This window comes from Corvus brachyrhynchos, unplaced genomic scaffold (genome assembly GCF_000691975.1).
Source record: "Corvus brachyrhynchos isolate BGI_N302 unplaced genomic scaffold, ASM69197v1 scaffold555, whole genome shotgun sequence".
NCBI classification, from domain to species: domain Eukaryota; kingdom Metazoa; phylum Chordata; class Aves; order Passeriformes; family Corvidae; genus Corvus; species Corvus brachyrhynchos.
This window is the reverse complement of record NW_008238357.1, coordinates 115,258-127,706: the sequence shown is the minus strand read 5'-3', so window position 1 is coordinate 127,706 and position 12,449 is coordinate 115,258. Positions and strand designations below refer to the sequence as shown.

Sequence of the window (12,449 nt, the reverse complement as noted above, 5' to 3'; positions counted from 1 at the left end):
TGTCACCCCCTGTCACCCCACCCCCGTGCCTTCAGTAACCCTGTGTCCCCCCAGGACAACCACTACCGCCCTCCTGGAGGGGACACGTGCCACCCCTGTGAGTGTTACCCCACTGGGTCACTATCACGCCGCTGCGACGCCACCACCGGACAGTGTCCCTGCAAAGCTGGTGTCATCGGCCGCCACTGTGACCGCTGTGACAACCCCTTCGCTGAGGTGACAGCCAGCGGCTGCGAAGGTGGGGGACTGTCAACTTGTGTCACCCTGTGCTACCCTGAGCGCCCACCGTCACCCTGCTGTCACCCTCCATTACTCTCTGTCACCTTGTGTCACCTTGCATCACCCTGTGTCACCATCAGTGCCAGTGACCAGGTACTGCTGTCATCTGCCGTCACCTTGTCACCCTGCATCACACCATTGTCACATTGCATCCCCTTGTGTCAACCCACTGTCACCCTGTGTTACGCTGCTGTCACCCTATTTTCACCCTGTGTGATCCTTTTGTCACCCTGCTCTGCCACTGCTGTCACCCTGCTGTTACCCTGTGTCACCCTTTTTCACCCGGGGTTCCAGTGACCAGGTGCCACTGCCACCCTACTGTCACACTGTGTCACCCTGCATCCCCCTTTTTGATGCCCCATTGTGCCCTGCAGTGAACTACGACAGCTGTCCCCGGGCCATCGAGGCCAGCATCTGGTGGCCCCGCACGCGGTTTGGGCTGCCAGCCACAGCCCCCTGCCCCAAGGGCTCTGTGGGTACGTGGGGACATGGGGACAGGGTGGGAGTGGCACTGGGCACACTGCCAGAATGGGGCTGTGTGACACAGCAGTGACATCACTGGGATGGGGCTGAGAGGGGGTGACACCACCGTGGCATCGCTGGGGTGGTACAGGGAGGTGACACCATGGTGGCACTGCTGGGATGGGATGGTGACACCAGTGTGTCATGGTGGTGGCACCAGTTGGATGGAGCTGGGGTGGGCTGGCACCATGGGGCATCACTGGGACAGGGCAGGGAGGTGATACTGTAGTGGCATTATTGGGTTGGTACAGGGAGGTGACACTGTGGTGGCACTGCTAGGATGGGTTAGGGGTGGTGACACCTTGGTGGCACCACCGAGATGGAGTGGGGGTGACACAAGTGTGGACTTGTGGAGATGAGGCTGGGGCTGCCGCTCTGGTGTCACTGCAGAGACTGTGACACTGGTGGCATCACTGGGACAGGACTTGGGGCTGCCATGGTGGTGTCACGGGGGGGTGGCACAGGAGTGTGACACTGATGGCACAGCTGGGAGAGGGCTGGGAGCACCCCTCTGGTGTCACTGCGGGGTGGAGTAGGAGTGTGACACTGGTGGCACTGCTGGCATGCTGTGAGTCGAGGCTGCCCCATTGTCCCCGTGGTGCCACTCAATGTCCCCATCCCACAGGCACAGCACTGCGCCACTGTGATGAGCACAAGGGCTGGCTGCCCCCCAACCTCTTCAACTGTAGCGCACTGGCCTTTGCCGCCCTGCGCCCCTGGGTGAGCCGGGGGGACACCAGGGACAGCCACGGGACGGTGCCACTGGGGCCCTCCTGACTCTGTGTGTGTCCCCCCCCAAGGCAGAGCAGCTGGTGGGCAATGAGTCCCGGTGGGATGCAGGGCAGTCCCGGCGCGTGGCGCTGGCACTGCGCGAGGCGATGCGTGGGGCCCGCGGGTACTTTGGCAGCGACGTGCACCTGGCGTACCGGCTGGCAGGGGCCCTGCTGCGCCATGAGAGCCGCCAGCGTGGCTTCCGCCTCGCTGCCACCCAGGACGTGCACTTCACCGAGGTGGGCACGAGGCCCAGGGATGGGGACATGCCCGGAGGGGGAATGGGAGAAGCGGAAAAGAAGTTGGGATGATGAGCACCCTCATGGGGAGGGGTGTGGGTGCGTAAGCCCAGACACTGGGGTGATGGGCATCCTTGTGGGGAGGGGGATGGGGGTGGGAGATCAGATACCAGAGTGATGGACCCCCACCTAAGGGGGCAGAAGAGCAGATGCCAGGGTGATGGGCAGTGATGTGTGTGGGAGGTGTTGGTGCAGGAACCTGAATGCTAGGGTGATGGGCACCTGCCTGGGGAGGGGAACTGGGGAAGGAGGCCAGACGGTGGGGTGGTGGGCACCCTCGTGGTCAGGGATGTGGGTGCAAGAGCCCACATGCCAGAGTGATGGGCACCCTCATGGGGAGGGATATTGGGGCAGGAGAGCAGATGCCAGGGTGACGGGCATGGGAAGGGAGGTAGAGGGAGAAGCAAAAGTGGTTGGTGACCCTTGTCAGGAGGGGCATGTTGGGGCAGATGGTCAGACATGGGGGTGGATGGGCGCCTGCATGGGGAGGGGGGAGGTGCTGGTGCAGGAACCTGGCTGCCAGGGTGGATGGCACCCACCTGGGAAGGGTATTGGTGAGGGAGCCCATGCATCAGGGTGGTGGGCACCCACCTAGAGAGGAGTGTTGGTGTAGGAGGTCTGATGCCAGGGTGGTGGGCACCCGTGAGCAGTGGGTGTTGGTGTGGTTCGGGGTGCACCCTCAACTTTGTGGGGGTACAGCACCCCCGTTCCCCACTGTCAGTGCCAGGGTGCCCCAGCTACAGAGCCCTGCAGAGGAGGGTGGGGACCCCCTGCCCCAGAGTGCCAGCTCCCAGTGCCACTACCGCTACTGTGCCCCCAGAACCTGCTGCGGGTGGGCAGCGCTCTGCTGGACGCGGGGAACAAGCGGCACTGGGAGCTGATCCAGCAAACAGAGGGTGGCACGGCCCAGCTGCTGCGGCACTTTGAGGAGTACGCACGAGCCCTGGCACGGAACATGCCCCAGACCTACCTCAGCCCCTTCACCATTGTCACCCCTAACATCGGTCAGTGGGGACATGCGTGGCCGGAGGGCTGTGAGAGGGGTATCTGCCTGGGGACATGGGCACGCTGGGGACACGTGTGTGCCTGGGGACACGCGTGTGCCCTTGGTGTGGTGCTGGGGACATGGGCATGGGTGTGCCTGGGGACATGTGTGTGCTCAGGGGATGTGTGTGTGCTGGGGACATGGACACGTGTCTGGGAACACAGACACGTACATACCTGGAGTATGTGTGTGCCTGGGGACGTGTGTGCAAAAGGACATACATGTGCTGGGAGCATGGATGCATGTGTGTACCTGGGAACACGTGCTGGGGACATGGACATTCGTGTGTCTGGGAAATGTGTCCTGTGGAACATGGGTGTGTCTAGAGGCACGTGTGTGCCCCTGGGGACATGAGCTGTGTTCTGTGTGTCCCAGGGTTGATGGGTGCTGGGGTCAGTGGGTGCTGGGGTCCATGTGCCCGAGGGTTGGTGACTGCTGGTGTCTGTGGGTGTATGGATTCATTGCTCTGGGGTTGTTGGATGCCAGGGTCAGTGGGTGCTGGAGTCTGTGTGCCCCGGGATCCATGGCTCTGGGGTTGGTGTGCCCCAGGGTCGGTGGGTGCTGGAGTTGGTTTGTGCCAGGCTTAGTGTGTCCTGGGATTAGTGAATGCAGAGGTTGGTGTCCCCTGGGGTTGGTGGGTGCCGGGGTCTCTGTGCCCCAGGCTTGCTGGGTGCCATGCCATGCCATGCCATGCCGTGGGTGACATGGTGCCACAGTGGTGTCGGTGGTGCGGCTGGACAAGAGCAGCTTTGCGGGTGCCCGCTTGCCGCGGTATGAGGCGCTGCGGGGGGAGAAGCCCCCGGACCTGGAGACAACCGTCATCCTGCCCGACAGCATCTTCTGGCCCCCCGAGGACAGGCGTGAGTTTGGGGCGTAGCACGGACAGGGGGCAGGGTTAGGGACCCACTTGGGTCTGGCAGAGCTCGGGGAGCCCCCCATTTGGCCGTGGGGACGTGGCACAGCTGGGGACCCTGGCTTGGGCTGGCAGGGATGGGAGAACCCCAGAATGCCCATGGGCTGACAGGGTTGGGAATCCCAGTTCCACCATGGGGACCTCAGTGTGGCCATGGGGCTGGTGGTTTGGGACCCCAGGATGGGGCTGGCATGGCTGGGGACCCTGGTAAGGAGGCAAGGACCAGGGACCCCAGGATGGCATCAGAGATCCTGGTGTGGCCATGGCAGTGGGCAGGGTTGGTGACACAAGTGTGACCATGGGGACCTCACTGTGGCCATGGGGACCCCGGTGTGGACATGGGGACCCCTGGAGCTGGAAGGGTTGGGGGAACCTTGTTGTGGTCATGGTACTGGCAGAGCTGGGGACTCCAGGGTGGCCATGGGGACCCCAGTGGGGTCTCAGAGCACCATGCTACCCCCTGCCCATGGCCCCCAGGCCCCTCAACTGGGCATGGGCAGGCACCGCAGGGCACAGGTGGGCAGGAGGAGAAGGAGGAGGATGAAGCAGGCGAAGAGGAGGAGGAGGAGGACGAGGAGGAGGCAGGGATGACTGTGGTGACCCGGCACAAGCGCCACCCATCCCTGGGTGAGGGCCAGGCCATCGCCAGCGTCATCATCTACCGCACCCTGGCCAGTCTCCTGCCCCAGCACTTCGACACCGACAAGCGCAGCCTCCGGTGCCACTGGGGATGGGGGCATGGGGGGAACAGGAGGGGAACAGGGAGGGCAAGTGGGGCTGGGGGTGGCACATGGGGTGCCAGGGCAAAGCCAAGCATCTGGGCGGTATAGGGAGATGGGGACAGGGGTGTCCCAAGGGATCCCAGGGAAGGGATGGAAAAGGGAGCACATGGGGTGCCCAAGGATGGGGGGCACAGGGTTGGAGGGGGGGCTCAAGAGATGCCCAAGGATGGTGCCCATGGGGTGCCCAAAAGTGGGGGCACAGGGGAGAAAGGGGTGCCCTCATGGCATCTGTGTGGTGCCAGGGCACTCTGTGGCACCAAGGTGGGTTTTGGGATGCCCTGAGTGGGCTCCCTGACCCCAGTGCCCCCCAGGGTGCCCAAGCGCCCCGTCATCAACACACCGGTGGTGAGCATCAGTGTGCACGCGGGGGGCGCGGGTGGCGTGGGGGGCACGGGGACGCCCCGGGCGCTGGCCAAGCCTGTCACCCTCCAGTTCCGGCTGCTGGAGACCCAGGAGCGCTCCAAGCCCATCTGCGTCTTCTGGAACCACTCCCTGCGGTGAGGGCGGGTCAGGGGACGCCCCAGGGGTGACAGGGACATCCTGGGGCACAGGGACATCCCAGAGGAAAGGGACATGGGATTGAGGATGGGAACACCTTGGGGAACTCCAGGGGAACAAGGGATCTCCCCAGGGAGACGGGACATGGGGATAAGGACACCCAGGGGAACAGGGGATATCCCAGGGAACACCCTGGGGGGATGGGGACACCTTGAGGAGTCAGGGACAACTTGGGTGGACACAGACACGCTGAGATAACAGGGGACATGGGACACACCAGGGGAACAGGGAGCACCCTGGGGGGACAGGGACCATGGGAATGGGGACACCCCAGGGAGATGGGGACACCTCAGAGGGGACAGGGGAGATGGACTGGGGACACCCCAAGGAGATGAGGACACTCCTGGGGGATAGGGATCATGGCGACTGGAACATCCCATGGAGACAGGGGACATAGTAACAGGGATAGGGACACCTTGAGGAGACAGCAGACATGGGAATAGGGACACCTCAAGGGGACAGAGGACATCCAGAGGGGACAGGGCAGGATGGACGCCCCAGTGTCCCCGAGGGTCATGGGTGAGTAACACGGGAACAGGACATGAGGGGGCAGCTCTGACCCTGGTGGGTGTCAGGGATGGGGGGTGTCCCCAAATGGAGGGGTGTTCCCGGGTGAGTGTCCCTGGTGGGTGAGTGTCCCCAGGTGGCAGCGGGTGTCTGCTGGGTGGAAAGATGTCCCAGTGTGGGTGAGTGTCCCCAGGTGGCAGCGGGTGTCTCTGCTGGGTGGAAAGATGTCCCAGGGGGTGGGTGGGTGTTATCTGTGGATGTACCTGGTGAATGCGTGTCCCTGTGGGAGGGTGTCCCTGGTGCGTGTGTCCCTGGTGGGTGTTCAGGTGCGTGACCCCTTGGATGGGTGTCCTGGGTCGGGTGCGTGTCCCTGGGTGAGGGTGGATGTCCCCGGTGGGTGTCCTGGCGGGTGTCCCGGCCTGTGTCATCCTGTGGCGCTGTGCAGGGCGGGCGGTGCAGGGGGCTGGTCAGCACGAGGCTGCGAAGTCACCTTCCGCAACCGGAGCCACGTCAGCTGCCAGTGCCACCATCTGACCAGCTTTGCCGTCCTCATGGACATCTCCCGCCGAGAGGTGGGGACATAGCGGGACACGGAGGGGTGCATGGGGACACAGGGAGACAGATGGGACACAGGGGACGTGGAGGGACACACAGCGACCCTGGGGCACGGAATGACTCAGGGTCAGGGCCCTGGTGGGGACATGGCGGTGGATGGAGACACACGCAGACAAGGGGCACAGGGTGTGAGGCGGTGCCAGGCACGGGGGCGTGGCGTTTAACAGAAGGGGAGGGACAGGGATAGGAGGGGCTTGGCAGAATGGGAGGGGGCTAGTGGGGCAGAGTCAGGGTGGAGGTGTGCGTGCTCATAGAGGTGGGACTGAGAAAAGTGGGTGGGACTTAAGTGGGGTGGGGCTAAATCCAAGGGACATGCCTAAATCCAGTGGGTGGGGCTCCCTTGGGACAGAGCTAAGTGGGATGGGCGGGGCTCATCCCAGTCAGGATGAGTGGGATTCCAGTGGGTGGAGCTGAGCAGGCTGGGCCTGTCGGTCTCCAAGGGGCAGAGCTGATGTGGGTGGGGTTACAGGAGGTGGTGCAGGCGTGTTTTCACGGGGTGTGGCTGAGTGATGTGGGCAGGGTTTCCTGGGGCGGGGTTGAATTTTGTGGGTGGGGTCACGAGAGGTGTGGTCAGCGCTGTGGGTGTGGCTTCAGGGGCAGGGTCGAGTGCGGTAGGTGGGGTTGAAAGGGGCTGAGGGATGTGGGTGGGATTTTGAGGGCTGGGGTTGAGTAGTATCGGAGAGGTTTAAAGGGGTAGAGCTACACAACACGGGTGGAGTTTTGAGGGTCATGGTTGAAGTGCTGTGACTTTCAAAGGGTGGCGGGGCTGAATAATGTGAGCAGCACTTCCCATTGGGCTGTGCATTGGGGCCGGGACTTCCCAGGCTCAGGGACTGATTGCTTTGTAAGGGGGGCCATGTCTCTGTTGATGGGAGGTTCTGGGGGGACGTGCCCACTGAGCACATGCCTGACACATGCCGATCCTGGTGCTGCAGAACGGGGAGGTGCTGCCGCTGGCAGCGCTCACCTACGGCTCACTGGGCGTGGGCCTGGCGGGGCTGGCGCTGGTGGTCCTGGCCCTGGGGACCCTGAGGCAGCTGCGCTCCAATCGCCACAGCATTCGCCGGCACGGTGCAGCTGCGCCGCTCCTTGCACAGCTCGTCTTCCTGCTTGGCATCAACCAGGCCGATATCCCGGTGTGTGGGGAAAGGGGGCTGGGAAAGGAGGGAAGCTGTGGTAATCACTGGGAAGGGCTGGTTAGGGGATCTGCTGCCTTTGAATGGTCTGGGCTGGTGGGGCTGAAATGGGTGGGGTAAGGAGTGGGCAGGGCCATGGTGGGCTGGGCCTAAGGGGCGGGATCGAATCGACGGGGGGGCTATAATGGGGTGGGGTCTGTCAAAGGGGTGGTGATCCCAAGGGGTGGAGTCTGTATAAAGGGGTGGGGCTGATAAAAGGGGTGAGGCTCCCAAAGGCCAAAGGGGTGGATCTTATCAAAGTGGTTGGCTCTCGAGGGGGTGGGGCACTCAAGGGGTGAGGCCTACAAAAGGAGTGGGACCTTTTAGAGGGGTGTGACTTCAACAGGGGAATAATCTCTCAAAGGGGGTGGAACGCAGGGGGTTGCGCATGTGGTTGGATGGGCGGGACTGTGAGCATGGCCAGGGCATGGGGCCGTGGGCTGGCAGTGACGGGGCGGGTGCAGCTGGCGTGCACGGTGGTGGCCATCCTGCTGCAGTTCCTGTACCTGAGCGCGGTGGGCGGGGCGCTGCTGGAGGCGCTGCACCTGTACCGGCGCCGCAGCGAACCCCGTCATGTCGACCGAGGGCCCATGCGCTTCTACCACGTGCTGGGCTGGGGACTGCCTGCCTTCATCACTGGTGAGCCCTGCTGTGGAACCCTGCCCTCATTCTGCCCCCACCCCCTGGACCGCCAGCTGGGTGGAGCACACCTCCACCTGGGTCAACACATTCTGGTGGCTACACAGCCCTGAATCCCTCTCCCCCAGTCAATTTGATGCATGGTGGGGTCTTATTTCCATGTGTAACTCCACCCCCAGAATACAGCCCCCCCGCCCCCCCAATGCATCTTTACCAACATAGCCACACCCCTGGATATAACCCTGCCTCCAACAGGATAGCCATGCCCAATCCAAAACAGCCCCACCCCAAGAGTTTAGCTCCACCCTGATGGTTTTAGACACACCCAGAGTCACAGCCCTGTCCTCATCATCAGACCCTGTCCCCAAGATTTTAGACAGGCCCCTGGATCAATAATCCTACCCTCATCCATCATAGCTCTGCCCCCAAATTTTCAGACACACCCCCAGGGTCATAGCCCTATCCCAAAGAGTATGACCCTGGCCCAACATTTTATCCCCACCCCAGGAGTTTAGGGTTCCCCACCCTCATCCATCATATCTCCACCCCAAGAGCATCTTTCCCAGCCTCTTCAACATGCCCCCAGGGCCATAGCTCTTCTCCATCAATCATAGTCAGACACTCCCCAGGATCTTAGCCCTGCCCTCATCAGCATAGCCCCACGCCAAGAGCATAGACCTGTAATAACCCCTTAGACAAGCCCCCCGTGCCCTATCCCTGCTCTCACCAACATTGCCGCATGCCCAAGGGCTTAGACCCACCTCATTTGCACAGCGCCGTCTCTACCCAGCGTAGCCACACTCCCAAGAGCAGCACCTTCTCGCCAGCCCTGTGCCATCCACGTGCCGTTCCGTGCCCCGTCCTGCCATAGCCCCAGCCCTCCCACCGTAGCCCCCTGCCTCCTCTTATAGCCCCGCCCCTGACTTCTCCTTTGCAGGGCTGGCGGTGGGGCTGGACCCCGAGGGCTACGGGAACCCCGACTTCTGCTGGCTGGCCCTGCACGACAGCCTGGTGTGGAGCCTGGCTGGGCCCTGCGCTGCCGCCCTCGCTGTGCGTATGGGGCTGGGCGCCGGGGAGAGCGGGAGACCCCCACTCACCCTGCTCACTCCCGGCACCCCCTGCACCCCCAGGTCGGCATCTTCTTCCTGGTGCTGGCAGCCAGGGCCACCTGTGCCACCCCCCAGGGCTTCCAGAAAAAGGGCTCAGCGTGAGTCACCCAGGCAGGGTCACCCACGGGGGGCAGGGGACACTGGGGGGATGAGGTTGCCCAAGGGGGCATGGGAGGTTGGGGCACCCATGACGGGCATGGAGGGTTGGAGCACCCATAGAGGCTAGGAGGGCACCCATGGGGGCCTGGCCTTTTGGGGAATCTGCAGAGAGCAGGGAGGTACAGGAGGGACTGGGGCACCCATGGGGGGCAGGAGGGGACTGGGGTGCCTATGAGGGGTAGGAGGGGACAGTGGGGGCTGGGGCATCTATAGGGGCAGACGGGCACAGGGCAGCCATGGGGAGGTAGAGGGGCATGGACAACGGGGGTACAGGGGGCTGGAGTGCCAATGGGGGGCATGGGAGAATGGGAGGTTGGGGTAGCTGTGGAGGGCAGGGGGGCACAAGAAGGACCAGGACACCCATGGTGGGTAGGGGGATATAGAGGTCTGGGGCATCTATGGAGGGCAGGGGGCATCAAGGGCAGAGGCACCCATGGGGGCCTGTGGGGGTCAGGGGAGATTGGGGCATCTGGGGAGGGCAGGGGAACACAGAGCACCCATGGGGAGGCAGAAGGGCATTGGGGGCAAGGGGCACGGGGGGCTGGGGTTAGGCTGGGCCCACAGGGAATCAGGGGGGCACGGGGGGCTGGAGCACCCATGGATAGCAGAGTGGGTCAGGTGAGGGTTGGGGCATATGGGCAGGAGGGGGCTGTGAGGGGCTGGGGCAACCCTGGGGGGCAGAAGTACAGAGGGCTGTGACATGAGATGTCATTGGGGTGACACTGGGCTGCTGTTGGGTTGCCCAGGTCTGGGGTGCGCACGGCTGCGGTCCTGCTGGCCATGCCCAGCCTGGCCTGGCTTCTGGCCCTGCTCTCAGTCAACAGTGACACATTGCTCTGTCACTACCTGTTCGCTGCCTCCAACTGCCTCCAGGTCAGTGGGGACCCCCTGAAACCCCACCCTGGGACTCCCAAAACGCACACCCCTGGGACCTCCAGAGCTACCACCCCTGGGACCACCAAAGACTCCAGAACCCCAAAGCCTCCACCCCTGGGACTTCTGGAGACCCCAGAGCCCCCTGAACCTCCCACCCTTGGAACCTCCAGGCTCCCACACCTATTTGTGGGGCACCCAATGGGCACAGAGGGGTCCTTTGCCATATGCAGGGCACTAAGGGGAGGCACCCAGTGTGTATGGGGCACCTCAACCACTCTGTGGTGCCCATGGGGGGCACCCAGTGCATATGGGGGTCCCTCATCCTGTCTGAGATATCAATGGGGGGCACCTAGTGGGTATGGGGGGACCCTCATTCTCTTTGCAGTGCCAGTGGGATGCACCCAGTCTGGATGGTGACCCCTTGACATGTCTGGGGTGCTGCTGGGGTCCTCCCAGGCTGTACACACCCCTACTTGTCCCCCCTGCCCACATGCCCCCCTCTCTGCCCAGGGGCCCCTCATCTTCCTGTCCTGCGTGGTGCTGAGCAAGGAGGTGCGGAGGAGCCTCCGCCTGAGCTGTGCCCGCTGCCACCATCCACCGCTGGCCACCAAGGCCACCCTGACCCCCGTGAGTGCTGGGGGACACGGGGGGTGCTGGGTAGCAAAGGGCAGCTCCTGCCATGGCTATGACGTCCCTGTGCCCTTGGCAGGCCTATGGCGGGGACAGCACATACGTGGCAGGGCGGCTGTATGCCCCCCCAGGTGGAGGGTCCTCGGGGTCCCTGCACAGCACTGCACGCTCGGGCAAGAGCCACCACAGCTACATCCCCTTCGTGCGGCGGTACTGGGCACAGCAGGGGCCGGGGCATGGGTTTTGTAGGGGTCCTGGGCTGGTGTGGCACTGGGATGAGAGGATGGAATGGTGGGGTGGCAGGGTGCTGGGGTGGTTGAGTGGTGGGTTGGTGGGGTGGCAGGGTGGCATGGCATGGGGGTATTGGGATGGCAGGATGGTGGGTGGTGGGGTGACATGGTGTGGGGGTGTTGGGATGGCTGGGTGGTGGGGCAGTGGCATGGTTGCATGGCAGTACAGTGGCAGGGTGGCATCCAGATGGAGTGGTGAGGTGGCAGAGTGGGGGGTTGAGGGGGTGGTAGGGTGAGGAGGTGGCAGGGGTAGGTGGCAGGGTGATGGACATCAGGGTGGTAGGTGTCAGTGGATATTGGTGGGTGTTGGGGTGTCAGTGGATATTGTGTCAGTGGGTTGGTGTCAGCCAGCGGGTGACAGTGGATGATGGGTGTTCACGGGGGGGGTCAGGTGCTGATGAGTAATGTGTCCCTGCAGGGAGGACTCAGGGCTGGTGGGCAGCCCTGGGCCAGTGCCACTGCCCGAGCCTGGGGGGCTCTTTCTTGACGCCCAGGACCAGCCCGAGGGTATGGCCCCACCTATAGGGCAAGTGTGCCCAGCCTCGGCCCAGGGGGCAGGAGGTGTCCCTGGGCATCCCCTGACCCGTGACCCCTCAGAGCACGACACGGACTCAGACAGTGACCTGTCCCTGGATGACCCAAGTGGCTCCTACGGCTCCACACATTCCTCTGACAGCGAGGATGAGGCCCCCCGCGGCTGGGACCCCCTGCCCGGAGCCCCCCCGGGTCCCCCCAGCCCTGGTGACAGCCCCAGGGGGCAGCCAGTGGAGATGGGGCATCTTCAACCTGGCTGGGTGCTGATGGGGGGGCACCCAATGGGTTGGGGGAGGTCCCTTGCCTTATCCAGGATGCTGATGGGGGGCACCTGCTGTGGATAGGGGTCCCTTGTCCAGTCTGGGGTGGTGATGGGGGACACCTAAAAGGTTTGGGTTAGGGTGATGGGCACCCAGGGAAGAAGGGTAGCCCCTTGTCCACTCCGGGGTGTGGATGGGACCGACACAATGGGTTTGGGTGCATCCCTCACCCTGACTATGGGTGCATCCCTCACCCTGACTATGACCCCCCTGATGGGGGCACCCAGTCAGGACGGGGTGGGGTCCCTGGCTCTGCCTGTCCCAGCTTCCTTCCTTCTCCGCAGGTGACCCCCTGGTGCCCCCGGGGTGCCCATACTGGCCGGGGGAGTTTGTGACGACAGCAAGCGAGAGTGAGGGACCAGGAGGCAGCGAGGGGCTTCGAGTGCAGCCGGCAGGGGGCCAGGGACACCCCTGGGGCGACCCCCC

The 12,449-nt window shown here is 63.7% G+C and overlaps 1 protein-coding gene across 1 annotated transcript in view; it reads left to right on the top strand.

Moving 5' to 3' along the window:
* Nucleotides 1-12,449, top strand: part of CELSR2 (cadherin EGF LAG seven-pass G-type receptor 2) — a 29,446-nt gene that overhangs the window by 15,503 nt on the left and 1,494 nt on the right. Inside the window, exons 14-32 of the mRNA XM_017735503.1 lie at nucleotides 8-238; nucleotides 654-755; nucleotides 1,427-1,521; nucleotides 1,602-1,811; nucleotides 2,692-2,875; nucleotides 3,633-3,776; nucleotides 4,376-4,547; nucleotides 4,923-5,108; nucleotides 6,122-6,248; nucleotides 7,227-7,427; nucleotides 7,931-8,105; nucleotides 9,043-9,155; nucleotides 9,236-9,312; nucleotides 10,120-10,246; nucleotides 10,760-10,876; nucleotides 10,959-11,089; nucleotides 11,588-11,676; nucleotides 11,767-11,910; nucleotides 12,308-12,448. Of these exons, the coding sequence (XP_017590992.1) occupies nucleotides 8-238; nucleotides 654-755; nucleotides 1,427-1,521; nucleotides 1,602-1,811; nucleotides 2,692-2,875; nucleotides 3,633-3,776; nucleotides 4,376-4,547; nucleotides 4,923-5,108; nucleotides 6,122-6,248; nucleotides 7,227-7,427; nucleotides 7,931-8,105; nucleotides 9,043-9,155; nucleotides 9,236-9,312; nucleotides 10,120-10,246; nucleotides 10,760-10,876; nucleotides 10,959-11,089; nucleotides 11,588-11,676; nucleotides 11,767-11,910; nucleotides 12,308-12,448 (2,766 nt within the window). The remainder of the gene's footprint in view (nucleotides 1-7; nucleotides 239-653; nucleotides 756-1,426; nucleotides 1,522-1,601; nucleotides 1,812-2,691; nucleotides 2,876-3,632; nucleotides 3,777-4,375; nucleotides 4,548-4,922; nucleotides 5,109-6,121; nucleotides 6,249-7,226; nucleotides 7,428-7,930; nucleotides 8,106-9,042; nucleotides 9,156-9,235; nucleotides 9,313-10,119; nucleotides 10,247-10,759; nucleotides 10,877-10,958; nucleotides 11,090-11,587; nucleotides 11,677-11,766; nucleotides 11,911-12,307; nucleotide 12,449) is intronic.